Below are 23,626 nucleotides of genomic sequence, written 5' to 3'. Positions count from 1 at the left end.
ATCATTATTAGATTTGTGCAGATGTCCTTAGTTTTACAAAATGTTTCTACTTTTGATCCACATACTCCAATTAAGCACATTAATTTAGACTTAACACCTGAAACACGGGATATGTGTAAGCCATAGGATTTTTGTGTATTTTTCATGATTTTAAGTTTATTTTGTTTCTGAAAAGATAATGATTTCCCTTCTCTTGATTTTGTCACATTTTGAAGGTATTTCTTACTGTTTTACACCTTTTTTAAATGTCTACAAATGTCCCATGCATAAAATAATAAACAGAAACGGTGTGTTGGTGCTTTTCTCAGATCGAGGAGTTGGCCAGCAGCCTCTCGTTCAATTCCCGTCAGTCGTCCATGGAGTCCCTGGTCAGTCTTGACTCGCGCTCCACGCTGTCGAGCCGCTCGACCAGCAGCAGTCCGGTTCCTCCCAGAGGCTCGCCACTGCACCGGCGCTTCAGGGTCTCTGCCAAGAAGGCCCTGCTGCTCTGGGTCCGGGAACAGTGCCACAAGTACGCACCCAGTCAACTGAATGCTATAAAGGAACACATATGCCTTTATATGTGCTGAGTAGGGTTTATTTAAGCCAAGGTAACATTGATATTAATCGACTTCATACAGCCTTGAAAAAACTCTAATTAACTGTAGGGGCTGATGGATCATCACACGTCATGACCATCAAACTTTTGAAACTGCCAGCTCTGGGATAAAGACCAAAACTTAATCAGGGCTTTCTTATCTCGGCTTGAAGCGTTCATATACTGCCTATCAAAATCTGTTCACATACTTTCCTACATTGGCTTTAACAGTGTTTATGTTACATATCACGTTCCAGCATTTATTTATAGATGTATGAGATATTATAAAATCGCTGTGCTGACTTAATGCCATTTCTAAATGTTTTCTTTTAAAAAAATCTATAAAATTGTTTTGAAAATGGCTTTCGGGCGTTGCATTCATATCTTTTATCCTAGTATTTAGATTTGAGCTTGTCTGTACTTGATCTTAAAAGGCCTATCTATGAACGTCTTAAGAGAAATGCCAGACATTTTTTGTTTCTTTACATCCCGTTTCCACGTCTGTTCTAAATAGCTTTCTCTCTTTTGTTTTTCAATAAAAGTGTGTTACCTGTAAAACAGCTAGAACAAAAGTTTGATAAGCTAAAAAAAGGTTTTCCAGCATTATTTAAAAAAGTATTTGTTGTGGTAATGCTCTTTGTGGCCACCAGAGGCTGACATATTTGCACCACGAGTTAGTAGAAAAAAGGCTTGCTTCTGTACCATTTGTAAATATGTCGAGCAGCAACAGACCCTCTGACAGACAACCTTTTTCCCTCAGAGCTGGCTGTTCAATAAATGTGAAGGACTTCAAAGCCAGCTGGAGGAGTGGGGTGGTGTTCCTGGCGATCCAGTACGCTCTGCGGCCCGACCTGGTGGATCTGTCCAAAGCCAGAACCAGGAGCAACAAGCAGAACCTGGAGGAGGCCTTCCGCATCGCAGAGAAAGAGCTGAAGATCCCCCGACTGCTGGACCCTGACGGTGGGTCATTCAGCTCTACTGCACTCAGGGAACATCATGGGAACATGTTAAGATATTATAAGCACTAAAGTCTCTCGACTCCATCAGACAATAGTTCCTGTCATTGTACAAGACTCATTTTTGTAGTACGAGAAGACGAATACTACTGCCAATAATGATAGATGACGCATTTTGGATGTAGCCTAATTGTTATTTAGTTAGGACACAAATGGAAATGGTTATACAGTAAAACAAATAATTATAATTTGACATAAAAAATAATATTATATTTACCTGCTTACATGACCTTAAAGGGGACCTATTATGCAAAATCCACTTTTTCGTGTCTCTTCTACATCAACGCGTGTCCCCTCTGTGTAAAGAGCTTCTGAAAGTTTCAGGAAAAAAGATTCTCTCTCTTTTGGTCCTGATCCATTTCTATAAAAACCTGTCTGAAAATGAGCTGATCAGATTTTGGCCACTTTATGATGTCATAACAATTTTTTGGCTTGTGTAACCATTAGCCAATCAGCAACCAAGGTAACCCCCCCCCCCCCCCCCCCACACCTTATCACCTGAATCTCCTCCTAGAGCACCTTTGTGTTCTTTTTAACCAGATATCTCTCAGAGGGGCGTGGGGAGGGGCTCCTTATTCTCATCTAAAGTCACAGACAGAGAATCAGCACTTTGGAAACAGGGCTGAAACAGAGGGGATTATGGGTAATGCTGCAATGATCTGTTTGGTGTTTGGAGCCAAACACTTCAGAGACATGTTTTGTATATATCTGAGACCTGTGATATATTGATGAAAAACAGTGTAATAGAGGACCTTTAAGTAAATATGATGTATGCGCGTGGAGACTGAAGTTTTGCAAACACTAAGATGATTTATTAGCTCATACTGTCACTGGTATTTCTTCTGGCTTGTAATGCTTCCAGAGATACATTTATATTTACAGCTATGTGCACTTGAACAAACTTGGCAACCGATGTGAGCCTTATTTTATTATTATTGATAATGTTTTTTTAGATTCTCAACAAAAAACTCTCATAATCCATTCCCAACTTTTTCAATTGCAGTACATTTCAAGAGGCTTTCTGTGCAGTTTGTCATGTGAATGCTAATGCAGGAACATTAGTTTCATAACACGATAACCATAACTTGCTTTGTGATGTACTGACCACGCACAGTCACTTAACCTCTGTACTGTGCTTTATTCACTCATTTCAAACGCATCTCTGTTCCAGTCTTTTGTTCATGCAGCTCTTAGTCTTCTCCAAAATGATTCATCGGCTTTGTCGCTTGCCCTTCCTGTGTTGCAGTAATTCATGTGTTGCCATGTGAATCTTTGTGAATGTGTGTGTAGAAGAGTTTTGTGACAGAGCCATGCCCAGCTAGCCTGAGGGCAAGTGGGATGTCGATCTGACAGCCTGCTGACTCGCCTCCTGTTTGTTTCCTTGTGTCTTCTATAAAACCCTCCTCCCTTATTTTCACTCTGTCTGTTAGTTAGCAGACTTTGATCAGCCGGATGTTTTATAGGCAGAAGCTGCACCTCAATTCTTCAGATTCCAGTGTTAAACGTCACCTGCCTCAGGAGCTAACGAGCTAATGCGCTAGTGTAAGCTTTTTGAAAGTAGAGGGAGTTTGATCATGGAGGATTGTGATTTGGATGCAGATGTGGACGTTCGAGACCCTGATGAGAAGTCCATCATGACCTACGTGGCTCAGTTCCTGCAGTACTCCAAAGACCTGCCAGCGGCAGAGGAAGAAATGCAGGTGTGTAACACTAAGTTATTTTCTAGACAAACATCATAGTGCATTATTTAACACTGCGGGAAGTTTTAAAATCAGAATAGCTTCTATTTTGACATCCAGCTCAGGTAGAGTTACAGTAAAGGCGCTGTTAAATATGTTCTCAGGTATGTAAGCGCTGCTGGCCAACGTCAACAATTAAGGCAGCTAAGCTCGACTAATACACTCCTGATCTGTAAGCATTGATTTGGTGATATGCATGTCAGTAAAGGTTAAGACATCAAGATTATAATAATGTCAAATCTAGCTTTAAATCTTTTTAGATAATAGTCAGCATTATTTAGTTGACACTATATCAATGTGAAGCATGTCCAAACTACACATTGAGATGTAGTCACTGATGTGTGTACATACTTTAATGTATCAACTCGTTGTTGCCATTGTTTAACCTACACATATCATTTCACGTGCACATGACCAATTGATAACTTAAAGGGTTTAAGTACATTCGTTTTTATGTTTGCAAGAGTCAGATAATGTTGTGCTGTTGACAAAATCAAAGTACGAGTATAAAGCTGGATAAATGCCGCTTGTTGAGCACGAGTCCTTTGAATTCTGGACTGGTTCTAAAGATATAAACACGACGTAGTGTTTTTTTCAGTACAACAATAATAGTATTGTCTTCAAAGCACCACACACCCCCTTCTGCGCAGCTTCGGTCAACTCTAGTGCTGTAAGCAGTCTCGTAAACACAGGAGTCTGAACTGATTGTCACCTTGAGTGCCCGTAGATACATGTGTAAGAAATGAAGGATCAGCTTCTCCTTAATCAGACTTAAGTGTTTTTGAAAGTTGCAAAGAAATCAATCACAGTTTGCGGAGTACATTTTACTAAACAGTATCGCATTTGTAAAGTCTTATTTTAACTGTAATAAGTTAAGTACTGATGAACATGTCTGATGTTAATACGATTGGTTTCTTTGTTTTTTTTACTGTCTTTACAACTTGCTATTATCTTTCTACAATCTTTTCTTTGGGGGGGTTGTCTTTATTTTCTTGGCATACTTTTCTTACTGTTTCTTCCTCTCTCTTCTATTCCTTTTTCCTTCTAGACGCAATACCTAAATCTTCCTAAAAGTCCTTCTCCTGTCAACCTGCCTGTTCACTACACTCCTGCTATTTCTGCTTCACCTCTGCGACAGGTACAACTGAAAGTAAAACCATGGACTAAATCACAATGAATATCTGCATAATCCTCACCGGGGAAATCCTATTGGGTATTCCTAAGGGATGTGATTTGCCGTTACCTTTTGGGGGTTTCAGATGATACATTTTCTGTAATTAACAGTACATTTAGAGTCAATAAAGGGATAATGAAATGTGGATAAACAGAGAAAATAATACCACCAGACATGGATACTAACTGCTACAGCCATTTAAATTGAAAAGTGAGTCACTAAGACCGTAGATTATCTGTGAATCATCCCAGGTTTAAAACAGGACAGATCATGTAGAATCCAACTAGTTAGCCCTGTTTTCTGGGAATGAATTGAAAGCTGCAGCGAGGGTGTGTTTCTCTGCCTCCCATGAGGTGAAGAAAGCACTCGCAGGCTGCAGCTATTCCTTCCTTCGACTGAGATATGCTGCTGTCGCCTGCTGCAGAACTCATGACCGATCAGTCAGAGAGGACATGCCACCTGTCGGCTCCTATTACTGACAAGATATCAGCATGTTTTCATGTAGCTGCTCTAGATATTTGAGATTTTAAGTCTACTTCGTATGTTGGTACTTTAGCCCCAAGAGGTGTTTATGTGGCATTTTGAGAATCAATCAATGTTTATTTATATAGCCCAATTGCACAAATGTTACATTTGTCTCAGTGGACTTCACAGTGTGTACAGAATATCAGTATGACAATACGACACCCTCTGTCCTTAGACCCTCTGTCCTTAGACCCTCACATCGTACAAGGAAAAACTTCCGGAGAAAACCCACAGTTTAAAGGGAACATGGGAGAAACCTCAGGGAGAGCAACAGAGGAGGGATCCCTCTCCCAGGACGGACAGACGTGCAATAGATGCCGTGTGTAAATCCAAGAGATAATACATTTTACAGCATATAGACCGAATGTTAGGAAATGCATGTGTCTGTAATAAGAAGATTAATCCACGAGGATGTCAACAATCCTGTGGGAGCCATCAGGGAAGTAGTCAGGCAGGCAGAGCAGGCAGGACCGCAGAGACAGGTTCAGCCACGACTCGAAGTCCAGGACTCAGATCCAGAACTCAGGATAGAGGATCCAGGACACAGGACCGCAGCAACAGGATCAGCCTCGACTCAGGATCCCGGCGTAGATATAGACACAAAAAATAAATGTTGGGGAAGCTGGGTTAATCGGAACATGAGAGTACATTGGTACAGACAGACAGAAGGAAGAAGTAAGATGTCCCCCGACAGTCCAAGCCTATAGCAGCAAAACTAACGTGTATACGTACATGCACTCCCTTAGGATAGGTTGAAGGAAAGGGGTAGCAAGTAAGAAGTAAGGAACAGAGGTGGAGAGGCACAACGTGTCTATGTACATGCACTCCCTTACGATAGGTTGAGGGAAAAGGGTAGCAAGTAAGTGTAGAGAATAATCCTGGGCTGATTGTGCAAGATGCATTGTGGTTAATTAAAGTCTGGGAATCAGTCTGAAAAATAACACCTGAGAAACAAGTGTCTATTGCCCTGTATATAACGCACAAAACTGAAAAGAACAAACATTATGCCACATTCTTACTTTTCCTTATACAATATATACATGCCATAGACATTGCCTTACAACATATCGAACAACATGGCCTCAAACATAAGCATTTGCAGCCCAATATGAAGTGGCATGTTGTAGTTAATGTGTTTCCTTGTTGTAATGAGGGAAAAAACAACAACCTTGTTTCCACATCAAACTTGTGTACGGGCTTGGTATTCTGCTGTGTGCAGGCTTGCTTGCAGCACAAAACATTTTGGCACACAAGCCGCCATTATGTTTGACTGCTGTTGGTGCCTTGTGGGAACGCTTTTTGCTTAAATCATTTGTTTTATTGCATGATGAATGAAAACCTGCAATTCACTAGACATAATCTTTCTCCTCACACTATTTAGTCTTTTAACCTTTGGTTTTCTCTCAAATGTTCTTGTAAAGCGTCTTTAAACACTGGGATATAAATATCATGAATTATTATTATTATCATGACCTTATCCTGTTTCTATTGGTTACTGTTCCTAACACTGGTAAGGGATTTAAATAAACAAAACAAAGCTGCAGTTATTTCATCACCATTTGAGTGTAGAGCTATGTTTGGGCATACAGTTGCAATGCATTTCTTCTTGGCTGCCATAGAATATAAAATAAGGCTAATTCTCGGGTATTTCATTTCATTCATTTTACCTGCTGGGACTATGTTTAGCTATCGTGTTCCTTCTGTACTTAGAACTCAATGTGCAGATAAGAGAAAAAGCTATACATATCTAAAGCTAAATAAATCTCACTGATCATGACTTACATTTGGTTGTGAAAAATAGGATTGTGTTTTGCCAAATTTGTTCATCAGTCTTCATTCAAAGACCGTTTTTTGTCCATGTTTCCAGGCAACGACTGATCAAAAGATACAGGAAGTGACATGCTGGTTGGTGCAGGCCTACGATGAGCTGCTGGAGGGATGGGACTCCACCGAGGGAGAGAGCTACTCAGAAAGATACCATGTACGTCTCCAACAAATTCCTATTCAAATCTAAAACACAGAAACTAAGCCTGGTTTCTTATCACTGCAAAATTGACGTATCACCTAGCTATATTAATATGACATTTTTTATAAAACAAAATTATGCAGTCAGTCTTTTTTTCACACCAGGGCTCATTCAAACACTAATATTTTCCAAAATGTCATAAATGCCTCAGCTGTTAAGATCAAGTCTGGAAATGTGATTTTATTTGAATGAAATGTTCTCGTCTAAGTTGACCATAACAGAGTGTAACTAACGGCTCCTGTCCATTCCTCAGGTCTTTCAAACCTTTCTGGTGTCCTTCAATGAGCAGCGGCGTCCCATCATGCCGTTGTTGACAGCCATGAGACGAACCCCGAAACTGAGCGATGAGCAGCGGGCTCTCAGAGAGGCGTGGGACTCCCTCACTGAAAAGGTCAGACACACTCAAATCTCCTATTTTTATAAATATATATATATGCATTAACAATCTAATGTTTATAGAAATTAACGTAAAATGTCAATCTTAACCAGCAACATGGCATAATCTCTATTGTAGCATGTGCTGTATGATCGCATCTATACAGATGAGTAATTATGTAGATCTTTTTCTACATGATTTCTCATTTAGCTGCGTGAATACAAAGTGGAGTTGGACATGAGTGTCCCGGCCCCCCTGGACACGGTGGCTCGCTGGATGCTGAAAACAGAGAAGGCTCTGAACGAGGATGAGGGCGACCCGCAGGATCACGGCCGAGCTGCGGACGAAGCCAAGGAGAAACAGGAGATCCTCAAAGTGAATATTTACTGCATCTATGCCTAAACAAAACAACTTTACGGAGTGACATTTTTAAAACAATAACATTTGCCTAGTGAACCTCAGGTTCCTCATGCAGGGCTTTCCATATTTAAGTTATAAAAAATATCGGCATGATGTCCTTTATTTCTTAATAGGGAGAATACTAAAATGCATACAAACTGTAACATTAGTTTGCTCCTGGAATAGTTATTTTTGGGATACATTTGATAAGCCTTTTCTCTGTTCTGGGGTTTTAAGAGTAGCTATGGTGATTTTGTATAATAATTAAATATGAATCTGCTCTTTGCTCAATGTCTCTGTAGGTCTGTCTTGAGGAGATGCCGCAACAAGTGAAGACCTTCCAGTCCTTCCAGAACCTGGATGAGTATGCAAACATGATGGTTCCTAGTGACAAGATGGATGAACTAAAGAGGAGGTGAGGGCACTTTCCCATGATGTCATGTATGTTTGTATAAGTGTGAAATCGTGTATACAGTAAGGACAGTGCTTGAATTGATCATTTACCTTAAGCTAAATGACCTAGTAGTACATCTAATGCCACGATCTGGATACAATCAACGGCATTGTTTAAGCGTGAAAGTGAATGTGCAACACAAGCTATCCTTCTGTTGTATGCTTCTAAGAGTCATACACATTTGATTATACAAATGATTACTTCATTTGGTTCTTCGGGGAGTTGGTTGTTTGTTTCTCATCTTGCTGACTTTCACAACCATACTCGTGTCACTTCTCCCAGGTTCACCAGTGTGAGAGTGACTGCTAAATACCACGGAATCAAGCTGGAGTACCGGGAGCACCGCCACACCGCGTTGGATCTGCTCGGGCAGATCAGGACAAAGCTGCGGGTTTGGAAGAGACCTTACATCTCCCCAGAGGCTGTCAGGGTGTTGCTGCAAGAATGGCATGTAAGTAGATTTATTATGTGATAATAGTTGTATTTACCGGGAGTGGTAAGTACGAGGGCGCTATACACATTATCATTTTGTTCTGATAATATCCTTATGATAAGATCTTTGATACAGGTAGATTAGGGGTCTCTGCCTGGCACCTCCCAAAACAACTTGGATCTCAGTCAATTGTTCCTCCTGACTGCGTGGGTGTCAAGCTGGCCTACTGAATAACAACAACTGCGTAATACTCCTCTCATTTTGTGGTTCATTATTATAACATTCTAAATCAAATGAATCTACAATTGCTTGTAAACTTTCCCTGGAAGTCCGTTTTTGAGTCACAACAAAGCATATGGTCATACATCAGCATATATAATAATAATAAAATTAAAGATTAAATCTGGACAAAATGAACTTTGCCACTTGCTAGACAGACTTACAACCAATATTGTTTTGCACCACAAGTAGTAAAGGTTTAATAATAACAAAAGCATTTGCTCTCTTTTTCCCCTTGCCATCGAAATATGTTGTTTTTACTTTTGTAATAAGCAATGCTGCAATGAACTTATTTATTCTAAACAGGATCTGGTGAACACACAGGAGCTACCATCTTTGCTGGAAGCCGCTCGACATAAACTGAAGCAGGTTTCTGAGAGATATTCTAGCAAATCTGCCCTTGGTAAGTTTTCTATTGATGTTTTTAAAGCTTTCCCAGGTGATCAGTTCATTTAGCAGCTTGTCCTCTCTGCTCCTCAGCTGCAGATTACTACACCGTCAGTCAGCAGGTGACGCAGCTGGAGGAAGACACCGCCATCGTTTTGGAAGAGGTGACCACAGCCAAGAGCACCATGGGAAGAGTCCTGTCCGCCTGGGACTCTTACAGCGACGGATTCAGCTCCCTGCAGGCCTGGATGGAGCAGGGCTCTGCATCCCACAGCCATGGCCCCAGACCAAAGGTCATTTGAATACACTAAGCCATACATCATCTAACATTGGCAAGAGAACCATGTTTCATAACCTAGCTAGAAGCTTCTGCTTTTTTAACTGGGCTTGTAGAAACTTGTAGAAATATTTGTGTAAATGTCTAATAAAAAAAAGTGTGCTAGTGATGTCTCAAAAAACATTGCATTTAAGTCCTACATTAACAAATAAAACATTGATATGTTATGATATTCGTGTTACCTTTACATTTTTTTTTGTCTTTTTACAAATTTATGAGAAAAAAACAAAATATTATATTTGATTTAAAAATTCTACATTTGCAAATAATATCTGAAATCCTCTGGAATAAAAGTCACACAGTCAGTGTTTGTTTTTTGCCAAGGAACCACATTGTTTCACAAGGTTGGGTTTTCTTGTCATCGTGGTCGTTCTCCCTTCTGACCATTTAAGATTTGTACATTTATGTTTTTAAGGTGACACCTGATTCAATGGCTGAGTGGGGATCCAAACAGGCCCATCTGAATGAGGTGGGTAACTTCCTGCTGGAGTCCACAGACCCTCACACCAGCAGGAGCCTGGCAGAAGAGCTGCGCAGACTCAACATGCAATGGGCCGAGTTCTTCAAGAGAACTGCTTTCGTAAGTGATAGATCAAGAAAAACCTGGTTGGTGAGAATCCATATAGCTGTTTTATCTGTGCCTTTGTTTTGGTCACATTGTGGTGCCAAGCTGTTTCGATATCATCGTACTGCAGGCTGTCATCAAAGAAGGAGTGGCATGTGTGCACGATGGTAGACTGAAACGGGCGTTTTCATTTCAAATGTGTTGTCTATTAATCAGTGTAGTTCCCTTACATGTAAGTACTGCAGATAATAGTTTTGATAAAGCATGTACCATACTGCCCTCTATACATATTTCTCTACCATGGCAAGGTGCGCTCTTCTACTATAATAATGGCCTGGTTGCTTCCCTATTTATTTGCTGTCAAGTTGGAAGGACTTTGGTGATTAATGTCTCACACCTTTGGTATTCAAGCCATACTTGTCCCTTTGTTATAATTATTCCCACGCTGTGATACAAAGGAGTGGCTAAAAGGTTAGAAGCTGTACTCCACCTTTTCTTTGTGTGTGGAGGCGTGTAAAGTCAGGGAAATTATTCTATCAAACTGTTATATCATATCACTGTGGTCCTGCATGACTCATCATACTACTTCCCTGAGGGCTCCCACAGGATTGTTGACATCCTCGTGGATTCATCTTCTTATTACAGACACATGCATTTCCAAACATTTGGTCTACCTACACTGTAAAATGTATTATCTTTTTGATTTACACACGGCATCTATCGCACGTCTGTCCGTCCTGGGAGAGGGATCCCTCCTCTGTTGCTCTCCCTGAGGTTTCTCCCATGTTCTCCTTTAAACCCTGGGATTTGTCCTTCTTTGGAAATGTGTCCTTGTACGTTGTGAGTGTCTAAGGACAGAGGGTGTGGTATTGTCATACTGTTTATGTACAAACTGTGAAGTCCACTGAGACAAATGTAACATTTGTGATATTGGGATGTATAAATAAACATTGAAATGTCTTAACATGATTTCAATTGACTTATTTGGTTAAAACAGTAGTCAAAATGTGTACGCTTTATTGTTTTTGTCTTGTAATCTAGCTGATATTCAATAGCGCTACCTCTACTTTTTCCAGGACAGCGTGGCTGAACCCACTGATGATGTTCAGGCTAGGCCACAGGACCTCCAACCTCTGATCAGAGAGGCCACTCTCCTTCTCAAGGAGCCTCTGGAGACAATGGCAGGCCCCTTACGCACCTACAGAAAAAGAATACAGGTAGGTTTCGTGGATGGTTGAATTGCACCTTGGCAGGATGAAGTAGAGTCTTAACTATTAACTGATGTCAAAAATATTGCGCTCACCACGTAGCTATATACCTCTTAAGGTATTATACCACTTTAAATATTGCCGATAACCTGATTTTATTACATTATTTAGTTAGTATTAGTAATAACATCCTACCAAACAACAAGTCCAGCAGAGCTTTGTTCAATAATGACCTCTTTTCTTTTTCAAAGGATGCCTTAAGATCTAGTTCTGGAGAGATCAAATAAATCAATGACATTGACAACAGAGTATAATGTTATCATGGGTAATAGCATTTTTGTCAGAAGTAGAATTTACAGATCTCAGAATGCGGGCAATAGCCTGTCAGAAGAGAGTGGTTTATTTTTACACACTGAGAACTCAATTATACATTTCCACATATTTCTGTCTCAAACTAACCGTTTGCTTTCTTTCAGTTCATGACGAGGAAAATAAAAGAAGTGGATCTTGAGGCTCTGGCTCCCTCCCCAGAATGCCCAGCTGGGCAGTTACAGAAACTGAAGTTTGCTATCCCTGAGGTATGAATGATTCAACCCTTTTAATACTTCCTTCATACATCTTTGTTCATAAAGAACGTCATCTTTAGGTTGTAATGCCCTGTTGTAGTGTATACAGCATGTTACCATATGTTCCTACAATGTCACCAGGTGATGCAGACCTTGTTTGAGGCAGAACAGGTGTGTGCAGAGCTGCAGCACAGTGTGTCAGGGCTGGACAGTCGCCTGGCTGAACTCCTGCATTGGGAGTCTGAGGCTCGGGAGCTCTACCAGCTGCTGAGGGCCGCAGAGCGACAACCTCAGCGGGGCCAGAACCCACGAGCCAGTGTAAGATGATCCCCTGTGTATTAATGTTGTTATGCTATCAATTCAAATTAGTTGTATCCTCCCAGGACTTTTTCTCATAAAGAAACCCTGATGTGGAATTTGAGGAAACGCTGATTGTGTTCAACTCCATTTTTTCCCTCAGGTTCTGATATCCCGTGGTCTGCAGCTGGAGGGTCAGGTGGTCACAGAGGAGCAGGACCTGCAGATGATGGTGATGACTAGTCAGAAGAACTCTCCCATGCAGTACCTCCATGCCTCCGCCATGCAGGACCGAGTGCGAGCCGCTGTTACACAGTCACAGGCCAGTTTTCTTTGTGTAAATTACCTGAGCAAGCCATTGAGTTGTGTATGATATGTACTTAGGAAAAGAGAAAGACAGGGGCAGTTTTTATAATGTGTTTGTGGTTTGAATTCCAGGAAGCTGTAGGTATGCTGAGCAGCCTGGGAGCCAGACGAGACAGAAGCAGAAGCCCTCCAGAAGGGTCTCCTCCATCAAAAGTATTTAAACAGGCTAAAGAAAAGCCTCAACATCTGAGACAGTCAGAATCAGTCTCATGGCCAACCAAACAGCCTGAGAAAGAGTTAGTTCAGAGTCATGGAACCTTTGTGCCAAAGATAGTGGTGCAGGAATACAGAGAAACAAAGGTGACTTCTCCTCCATTGCCATATAGCTACGCAGAAGCTGTGATGCAGACCAGGACAAAGTCACCACCAGAAGTCCAGCATCAGGCCTGGACGGAGAAAACTTTACAAAAGCAGCAGCAGCAGACTCTGGAACATGGATCGATACAGCAGCAACAGCTAATGCAGCAGCAACAGCAACAACAAGAAGTGCAACAGCAAGAGCCGATGCAAACACAACCACAACTACAACAGCCGAAGCAAACACAACCACATGTGGAGCAGCAGGTGGAAGTGGTAATAGACAGACAAACACCAGATCCCCACGATCAGACTTCATTTCAGCAAGCACCTTCAAAGAAACCTCCTCCAAGCTACCAGGAGCTTAAAAGCAGGAAAACCCAGGCCTTGAAGAATCGGCCTTGGCTTCAGAAGCCAGCCTCAGGAGAGCATACAACGCCACAACCGGATTCAACTCAGGAAACAACTGCACCAAGACAGACTCAGCCTCAGTCAGACCAGGAAACAGCAAGAACCGTTCAGGTTGTTTCACAGCAAACAGTAACTCCAAGGTCCCAGCCTGAGGGAAATGCAAAGGATACTAAGCAGTCACAACAGCAAGAACACCAACAAAAACCACCACGGCACCCTCAAAATGTTGAACAGAGGCAACAACAAAAAACGCAAAGTCAAGAGCAACAACAACCACAACAACAACAATTGGAAAAACAGCAACAGGAACTATTGTTGCTGCAACAACAACAACAACAACAACAACAACAACAACAACAACAACAACAACAACAACAGGACAAGCAACCACAGCCTATTGTAGGACAGGCTCAACCAGATTCAGACTCCAAGGCTAAATCCCAGTCTGTTGCTATGGTTCAGCCTCACCCTCAAGGAAAAGCCCAAATTCAGTCACAAACCAAAACTATGGTTCAGTCTAAATCCCAGCCAGTGGTCCAATTGCAAGTGCAGTCCACAAGTGTTTCCCACAGCACCACAGACAGTGAGCAACAACTGCGGACCATGTCTGAAACCAAAGTGAGCCAAGGTCAGTCACAGACACAAGGTCTGCTACAGTCCCATGGTCTCATAAAGACACAGTCATTGACACAGGTTCAGACTCAGTCCCAAACATATGCCTCAGCTGTATCTCAGATGTCCCTGCAGCCACAAGGTGTAGCTCATGGCCCGACTGTCGCTCAGGTACAGGCACTAGCTCAAGTCAGACCTTCTTCCCCTATGCAAGCCCCCCTGCAAGGCCAAATTCAGCATCCTGTACCATCCCACATTCAGCTTCGCAGTCATTCACAGTCGTGGGCTCCTGTAAGGACACCCTCACCTAAACCACCAACACCATCACAAACTCAAACCCATTCCCAGTCTATGGCCCAGTTCCCAACATATCCTCAGTCAATGCCCCAGCCTTACATCCATCCTCAGTCAATGCCCCAGCCTCACATCCATCCTCAGTCAATGCCCCAGCCTCAGTCAATGCCCCAGTCCCCAACACATCCTCAGTCAATGCCCCAGTCCACAACATATCATCAGTCAATGCCCCAGCCTCAAATCCATCCTCAGTCAATGCCCCAGCCTCAAATCCATCCACAGTCAATGCCCCAGCCTCAAATCCATCCTCAGTCAATGCCCCTGCCTCAAATCCATCCTCAGTCAATGCCCCTGCCTCAAATCCATCCTCAGTCCATGCCCCAGTCCCCAACACAGCCTCAGGCAATGCCCCAGCCTAAAATCCATCCTCAGGCAATGCCCCCGTCTCAGGCCCATGCTCAGTCCATGGTCCATATTCAAACTTATCCTCAGCCAAAGACCCAGTCTCAGTCGACAGCACAGATTCAGGTCCATCCTCAACCAATGGCCAGGCCAGGTCATGTCCATTCTCCAACTCAACATCAAGCCCAAGCTCAACCTCTACCTCTAGGCCAGACTCAGGGTCGTTCTCAGCCTATGCCTCCGTATCCCACACATGCTCAGCCAGAGGTCCAGCACCAAGTCCACATGTCCCAGGGGAAAATCCACGCTTGGACCCAAGCTAGAGTCTCATCCCCAATGTGTGCCCAGTATCCACAGGCAACAGCACAACCTCCTTCTTACATCCCAGCTTACCCCCAGGCTCAGTCTCCTTCCCAGCAGTGGACATCCAAACTAGAGCCACAAAACCAACCCAATACCCAGCAGAGGCATCCAATATCCCCGCCATATCCTCCACAAATGGGTCAAATTCCACAGTCTCAGGCTTATCCAACAATTCAGGCTCTACCGCAGTGGCCCCAACCTGGACCACAGCAGGGACCTCAGGCTGTGTCCATTGGGTTTTCTCACATGGGGCCATCATATGCTCCTCATATGCAAACACAGCCACAACACTGGCCTCAATCCCAACCCCAGGTGAGTCCCCAGACTGCCATGCAACAACACCAGACTTGGGTTCAGGCATCGCCTCAAATTCCGCCTTATCCAGTTCCTTATCCTCAGCCTTATCCCCAGCCTCAAACTCAGCAATATTCACAGGTTCAGCGTCAAACTCAGCTTAACCCTCAGCCTCAGATGCAAGCTCAGACACCTCCCCTATCACAACCACAACATCAAGCTCATCCACAGCTTAAACCCCAGCTGCAGGCCCAGTCCCAAACAAACATCCAGCGACAGCCATTATTACAAGCAAAGCCCCAGGCCCAGACTCAGCAGCCACCTCCACAGCCCAGACATCAGGCCCAGCTCCAATCACAGCAGAAGATTCCAACTCAACCAAAGGGTGAATCATCTCAACAGTCCAAACCTTTGGCCCCATTAGCACCATATCCAGATGTTCAATCAGCAACTCAACCTAAGGTTCAGTCACCAACCAAACCCAAGGCTGAACCACTGCCACAACCCCTTCCTGTGTCCCAGTTACCACCTCAATCCATGGATCGGTCACCAATCAAGTCCGAAACACCACCACAGCCAAAACCACAGGCCCAAACAGCACCACTACATAAAGCTCAATCAGCAACTCAACCCAAGGTTCAGTCACCAACCAAACCCAAGGCTGAACCACTGCCACAACCCCTTCCTGTGTCCCAGTTACCACCTCAATCCATGGATCGGTCATCAATCAAGTCCGAAACACCACCACAGCCAAAACCACAGGCCCAAACAGCACCACTACATAAAGCTCAATCAGCAACTCAACCCAAGGTTCAGTCAACAATACAACCCAAATCTGAATCATCACCAAAGGCCCAAACAGCAACACAATCTGAAGCTCAGTCACCAACCCAACCTAAAGCCCAATCATTTCAACAACCCAAAACCCAGGAACAATTTCCACCACAGCTTCAATTTCAAGCTCATTCACCCCCACTACCCAAGTCCCAAGCTGGACCACAATCTAAGGCCCAATCACCCCCACAGGCCAGACCTCTGACCCAACCCCTTCCACAGTCAAAACCTGCAACTCAGTCTCCTTCGCAACCCAGACCTCAACAGCCGCAAACTATTCTCCTCTCCCAGGTCAATGTTCGGCCTGAGTCCATGCCGGAGTCACCAGACCTGTTCATTAAACCTCCCGCCCTGGCCCAGGCACCTCCCCAGGCCTACACGGAGGCTTACGCTAAGGCCCAGGCATTGGCCAGAAACGGATTTGAGGAAGCAAAGCACTGTCTGCAGGAACACATCCTGGAAACCATCAACGTTTTTAGAGACAAGTGTTTATCGGCCGAGCAAGCATCAGTGAAAGAGGTAAATGCAATAATTTATATATTGCAATAGAATAATCAAAGTACAACTTTTAATTGGTACATTTTAGGGCACAATAAAACATGTAAAAGTGACCACCGCCTGTAGAGGCTCTATTCATGCTAAGTATAAGAAGTGTGAAGTCGGTTCAATCACACCCACATCCTCATGCATGTACGTGGATCTGAGTCCCGATAGGTTCCCATGCGATTCTGCCTAACTAGCTAATGGCTGCGGCTCTCAACTATACGGCGGTAATCGCTGATGATGCCGTCCCATCACGCCATTCTTTCCCAATTTTTCACGTCATACCTCCTGTTACACAAAACGGCAAATTGTTAGATCCGTCTGCACTATTTTCATTGTTTGCACTGTTAGCACAGTTCACTGATAGCCGCCAGCTATGCCATCGCCATTTTGAGAGCTGTGTCGAGGCAATCCCAACGTCATAGTAGCTCTCAATTCTGTATGAAAGACCTTTAATCTGCAAAGTGTTCATGTTATAAGAGGTCATTGGCCCCACCCAGGAGGAGCAGAATAGATACAAAATGGGTGCTGTCTTAATCTTTAACGGGAAGATATTACAGATATAATGTGCCAAAATTAACAACTCTCTTTTAACCAAAATGAGGTTCAATCATTTTAAAGGAACCAGTCTGCAATTATATGTGTGCTTTACCCCTCAGGAGACTCTAAAGACCCTGGACCCAGAGTTGCTGGAAGAGTTCCTGAGAGCAGCAAAGGGCATGGAGGCCTTTTGTACACCGCCACAGCTCAGAGACATGGAGTTTTTCACCCAGTCGATCAGAACACAGTGGGAGGTAGGACACACTCACTAACTGTTGGAGATATAGATTTCTGGGACCTTCATGACTTGTAAATGTTCACATTTACAAGTTTTAATTGTTGTTTTCTTTGAGTTTCACGGATAATTGCTTGTGCATGTCAAGGACAAATGTAGTAAAACTGTAGCAAAAGTTTTGCTGATGTCCGTTTTACGAATGAATGTCAGAAAATTGTTCATTTGCTTGCATATAAAACATTCATATAATAAACCTTTTATTGAAGACTATGTTCTAACATGTCATGTTTTTCTCTTTTATGCAATTTATTTATTCCCAGACTGTGAGAGCTGATATCTCAGGCTTTTTGCAACAATTACGTTTTGAAGTAACAAGGAAAGAGTTTAACAAAGCCGCCTTGCAGTGTGAGATGCACTTAAGCTCCCCCTTAGAAAACCAAGCGCAGGTAGCTAAATAACTAGAGCTATACTCTCGGCTTTGATGGATGGGTTTTCAGCAAGTTTTCTTTCTCTGCTTAACTTTCACTCTGTCTTCTTTTATGCCTTCATGGAAACTCTTTCAATGGGACTTGGTAATTGCAATACTTTATTCTGGTTGCTCAAAAAGAGAGTGCTGTTTTTGTCAAGTGTGTTTACAGAACCATAAAGCCAGTTTTTCTATCTTGATTTCATTGTACCTATGTGGACTTTAAAACAAACACAACAGTTATATTTTATACTAATAATATTGAATAAATGACAAAAGATGAAAACAGCACCTTTTTTAGCAATACATCTGTGGGCTGCAGTCGACTGGGTGGTGCCTCTGTGTGTGTGTGTTGCAGTATGTCTGTTAACCTGTGTAAACTGATCTTGAGATATACTTGATATTCTTAAGTATCGTCTGGTTTCAAAACGACTCACGACCATGCCTGTTTATGCACCAGGCCTGTTTCTCAGCGGAGGGCAGCTTTGCCCAAGCAGGGCAGCACCTGGAGGCCTTGAAGGAGCTGTGTGACACCCTGAGCCCCGAGGACGCTCACCGCCTGGCCCAGACTCAGCTGAGGGAGTGCGAGACAAGGCTGGCTGATATCCAGAGACAGTTCAGTGCAGACCAAGACTCATCCCTCCCTGATTCTAGGTGAGATATCATTAAGTGATAAAGAGCAGACAATGAGCAAGTAATGTATTTAATTACTAAATCTGAATATAAATATACCTTCTTTTAATTATTTTTTTAACTTGTCTTGTAACAAGTCTGGATATACATTTGAAATGCCTCTTAATGTTAATGATGTTAATGATGTTTGGAGATGATGATCATGAGTTAGATGATTTGTGGATCACGCGGTCCTTCACATGTCTTTAGGCACACTATCCAAAGACATATTTGGATGTTTTAGAATAGACACTCTCTTTGCAGTTCAGATGGAACGTTAAAGGGTAACACAATGGAAATGATTATCCTTTTCTCCTTCTTATCATTTCCGTTTTCTCAGGATTCCTGTTGCCTTCAGTGACGATGTGACCACACAGAAGGAGCCTACAAGACCCAGTGACAAACCTCAGGTCTCAGCTGAGGTTTGACTCACTCCAATTCAAACTACTCCCTTTTTGAACCCTGCAGAGGTTTAAACTTAAATCATGCCATTTTTTTTTTTTCAGGTCTCTCAAGTTACAATGAAGACAGTCGGTCTTGAGAAGAGGGAGGTGGAAAAGCAGGCATCTGTAGAGGAAGAAGTCAGCAAAAAGGAGGCTTTAGAAAGGTAAACTGACTTTAGCAAAGTCTAGGATTTGATATGCTACCAGAACATACGTACAGGAGGTCATTATATTCCATGTTTAACTTGTTTTCCTGTTTTTAACTTGTAAAATCTCCAGATATGAGAATTGCAAGAGGTCTTTGCAAGCCCAGCTGGCCAAAATTGAGCAGAGCATCAAGGATGTCCCCTCTGACTCCGTATCTCTGAAAGGCCTGCATACGCGGCTCCAGGAAATACAGGTACAGATCAAATGTGTGCAGAAACAGATGTTCATATTATCTCATTATTGACCATTGTTTCAGTGTCTGTAGTTTTTGTGGTGTATTTACTAACTAACTAAATGATTCCCCAAAACATGGCAGTAATCTTGAGTTGTCCTGCTCCTTCCCAGTTCTTGAGGCAGGAGACAGAGTCTCTGTGGTCTGAGTTTGCAAACCAGTGTTCCCAGTTGAGCGGCAACTCTGGTCTGGAGCAGCAGAAGGCAGGGCTGCAGGATCAGTGGCGCGGACAACAGTCCAAACTCCAGCGGAGGGGCAGCTCGCTGGGCGCCGCCCTCAGGCAGATCGACTCCACAGAGAACCACATGGTGGACTTCACCGACCGCCTGGACCGCTACCTGAGGCAGCCCAAAGACATCACCGTCTTCACACCGGCCAACAGCAACATACTCAAAGACATCAAGGTCTGTCTGCCGTGAATACTACTTTATTTGCCTTCTTTGTCAGTGTGACACAAAGTTATGCCTACAATAGTACATGTGGTTCATAATGAGTCCTCTATGAGAGCATGATTTACAAGAGGAATATACAAAAACGGTGATAGCTATCTGAACTAATAGAAAAGATACAGTAAAAAAAAAACTCAGCAAAAAGTGAATACAATTAAATATAAAACTCTGATGTTTTACAGACAAAACTATAAAAAAATAATCAGTTGGTCATTACTTCATGCCTGATCCCTCTTTAAAACAAAAGGCATGTTATTTTAGAGATGTTGCTTGTTACTAAGAGGTTAAACTGAAATGTAAAAAGATCATGGAGTGCATACAACTATGTGCAGAGTAAAACCATATCTCACCTGCACGTTGTTTCTTTTTCTCACAGGAACTGGATGACAACATCCAGAGCGAGCTGGACCAGCTGTCCCGCCTGGACCCTGAGTCCAGCGATCTGGACCCCAGAGACTGCTTCCCTTTGTCCCGGGAGGTGGAGACTCACAGAAGCAGCCTGGATCAGCTTCGTCAGCAGGTCCGGAAGAGCGAAGCCGCCGCCCGCGCCCTTGACCGCTTCCTCATGTCTCTGCGTACTGTGGACGAAGACATCTCTGGAGTCCAAGGCGCCCCCTGCAGTGACACTGTGATCCTGCAGGACTGTCGCTCCAAGCTGGCTCTGATCCGGCAGAGCGTGGACAGTCTGAAAGAGAAGGCGCCTCAGCTGGACGCGCTCCTACAGGGGGCCAGGCTAACGGTCACCAGGGACGGTGCCCCAGCCTCCTGCCTGGACATGGTGACCGCTCTGGTCAGGAGGCTGGAGGAGGCTGACTGTGGCCTTGCCAGCCAGCAGAAAGGGCTGCAGAAGGAGACACAGAGCAGATCGCTAGGCCTGAGGAAGAGGACACTGCTGGGGGATCTGAGGAAACTACAGGAAACCATTGAAGCACATGGCCTGAAGGAGCCCACCATGCCGGCTGTGCAACACAGGTGTGTGTCAATCATCCTTATTCTTTAGTGTTTTTCACTAAAGCTTATTTCAGTGTTTTACAGGGCTTCAAATGTGTTTTGAGTGGGAATTGCATTTTGAATGATGGTTTGTATACTGCGCACACAAAAAAGATGTTTCTTAATATAAGAAAAGTAGCATTTTGACATTTACTTAAAGAATTAAAAGCCTGTCTCCCTAAAATATCTCTCGTTAATAATCCGGTATTTACCAGGCTTCGGGCCCTGTCGGATCTGGAGAGTCAGGTGCAGGCTGTGCAAGCAGAGCTACAGAACCTCCATGAACTTCAAGATCAACAGGGAGGAGGAGAGGAACTCCTTCAGGAGCTGGACACTCAGTGGAAGGATACTCAGAGAGCATTTAAAGACAGGTCGGTTAAGGCAGGAGAAGCACATTCAGCTCAATACAGCAAGTGTGACATCACCTAAAATCCACTCGGTGATGTTCCTTCTCTGACAGGAAGAAGCAGTGCAGCATCCTGCTGGAGCTCCTGAAGAAATTCCAGGCCTGCCGCAGTCAGTTGAGCAGCACCATGCAGAAAGCTGAGCAGACCATCAGTGATCAGGCGTCCTACCTGGGCAAGGAAAACCTGCAGAGAAACATTACCACGGTGAGTCATCAAAACCAAACCAGTTTATTGACAAAATCCCTTCATGTTGTGTTTTTAGGATGTAATCAGAGTGTGCAGAAACAGACCAGAAGATGGCCGTCACTCTATTTTCATGTATAATGTATGTCCACATGTATTTGTCTGTGCAGGTCTCTAACATTAAGGAGGGGCTCGGTGGTGTTGGGGAGCGAATGGAGGAGATGAAGGGTGTTTGCAGACAGCTGCAGTCCCAACTGAAAAACTTCCCAGACTGCAGTGAGACCCCCTTCGAAGCTGAGGCTGACACACTCCTGGACAACTGGCTGGATGTAAGAAAGGCCCGGGGAAAAGACAGAGTTCTAACTTTGTTTTACTTTTTAGGATACATAAAGAATTTAAGACTCACTTAAAATAAAACACGAATGCTTTTAGTCCTATTGACAACATGAGGTAGTGGTGTACTTCTGCCTCTTGTGGTCGTACTAAGTACTACAACAACAAAGGCTTCATTACTGATCCAGATAAACATCCGCATAAACACAGGAGAGAAAACGATTAAGACCAAACTAAATATATTTCTATCACTTGACTCTTAAGGCTCCATTTAAATGTGCATACATTTAACACAACAACATACATATAATATCGCTTAGCAAGTTAAACAAGGACTACATTCCATTTTATAACTCTTATTTGGAACACTTCTGTTCCAGCTTAACGTAAAATGTTATATTTGTGGTGCCCTTGCAGGTGACGGAGAAGACGGATGCCTACATGGATAACCTGCAGGTGGGGCAGGAGCTATGGGAGAAGCAGCTGATGCTGGGGGGAGAGGTGGACAGCTGGGCTGGGGCCAAACTGGCCCTATTTGCAGAAAGCCATCCCTTCCAGAGCGAGCAACAAGTGCTTGCCATGAAGGTACGATTCCCATAACAGAAAAATACATGAGCTTTATTGCTACCCTGAGGAACCGTTTTATTTTGTTAATGATTTAGTCGGAACATTTTAACCAGTGTGACACGTGTGATAAACAAGATTGTGTAAAGTCATCTCTGTTCTTAAAATGTCTCCCAAGATGTGATTTTTATTTATTTAAGTTTGTTGGTGGGTTTCAGGAAGAAATCCATGCTAATGAGGAGAACATTGAGCACTTCCACAAGAAGTCTGGAGAGATCCAGGCGATGCTGCAGGGTAAGGAAGCGCCACTGGAGCTGCAGGTGAGTCGAAAAGTTCATTGATCTTATTTTTATTTAAATCCACATTCAATGGTTATGGTCCCGAGATTCATTGTTTTTACAATGATTCAGGTAATGGAAACCCAGCTGAGGAAGAGGATGGAGCAGGTGAAGGAGCTGTTTGCCGACTGCACCGACGTCTTTGAGGATCTGGTAGCTGTGAAGAAACACCTCTCTGAGAAGGTGGAGGAGTGCCAGTCAGCTGTGGAGGGCATCCAGTGTTCGCTCAGTAGTGTGGACGTGTCACAACCAAAGGCCGAAGAGCAGATACAGGTACGCAGCTGCTATCTGTTGGAACTCACTCTGGTTTCATGTTTATTTTATAGAGCTTAGTATTGCATTTGCCCTTTAAATGTGATACACAGAGTATACAACTGGGATTTGAAGCTTTCAGAATTTAATTTGATTTAACAGTTTTGTTCGATTTAGTTAAAATAAATCCTTGGACCTGATTTTTTACTTATTTTTAAGGATAATAATTAGATCTCAATAAATGATAAAAATAAATTATGAAATGATAAATGATGTAAAATTGCATCACTGTTGAGACCATTTGCACCCAAACGGTTGACAAAAAGTACGCATAATATTTTCTGAATCAGCAAAATAATTATATTAAACTTGTTATCCCCTCAATCTCTATATATATATAAAAACCCTCCTAGGTATAACAAAATAGCATTGAAGGAAAAGGAAATTGGAATATCACTATAATAAGTTTTGAAATGTTTGCATTTTCCACCTTTCTTGTCCTCAGTTAAATCTGGAGTTTGGCCCTTTAATTATATTTTAA

General features: G+C 43.1%; 1 protein-coding gene across 1 annotated transcript in view; it reads left to right on the top strand.

Moving 5' to 3' along the window:
• Positions 1-23,626, top strand: part of syne2b (spectrin repeat containing, nuclear envelope 2b) — a 154,436-nt gene that overhangs the window by 17,062 nt on the left and 113,748 nt on the right. Inside the window, 30 exon segments of the mRNA XM_071201671.1 lie at positions 309-511; positions 1,338-1,537; positions 3,193-3,293; positions 4,381-4,470; positions 6,899-7,012; positions 7,311-7,448; positions 7,644-7,808; positions 8,135-8,247; positions 8,569-8,737; positions 9,305-9,401; positions 9,479-9,678; positions 10,138-10,302; positions 11,364-11,504; positions 11,972-12,073; positions 12,203-12,379; positions 12,522-12,680; positions 12,797-16,750; positions 17,434-17,568; positions 18,476-18,669; positions 19,028-19,109; positions 19,194-19,294; positions 19,410-19,530; positions 19,683-19,973; positions 20,395-20,990; positions 21,224-21,379; positions 21,469-21,619; positions 21,769-21,927; positions 22,349-22,516; positions 22,714-22,815; positions 22,906-23,106. Coding sequence (XP_071057772.1) covers positions 309-511; positions 1,338-1,537; positions 3,193-3,293; positions 4,381-4,470; positions 6,899-7,012; positions 7,311-7,448; positions 7,644-7,808; positions 8,135-8,247; positions 8,569-8,737; positions 9,305-9,401; positions 9,479-9,678; positions 10,138-10,302; positions 11,364-11,504; positions 11,972-12,073; positions 12,203-12,379; positions 12,522-12,680; positions 12,797-16,750; positions 17,434-17,568; positions 18,476-18,669; positions 19,028-19,109; positions 19,194-19,294; positions 19,410-19,530; positions 19,683-19,973; positions 20,395-20,990; positions 21,224-21,379; positions 21,469-21,619; positions 21,769-21,927; positions 22,349-22,516; positions 22,714-22,815; positions 22,906-23,106 — 8,745 coding nt within the window.

Source organism: Pseudochaenichthys georgianus, chromosome 22 (genome assembly GCF_902827115.2).
Source record: "Pseudochaenichthys georgianus chromosome 22, fPseGeo1.2, whole genome shotgun sequence".
NCBI classification, from domain to species: Eukaryota; Metazoa; Chordata; class Actinopteri; order Perciformes; family Channichthyidae; genus Pseudochaenichthys; species Pseudochaenichthys georgianus.
Note: the sequence above shows the minus strand (reverse complement) of the source record. Positions and strands in the feature narration are given on the sequence as shown.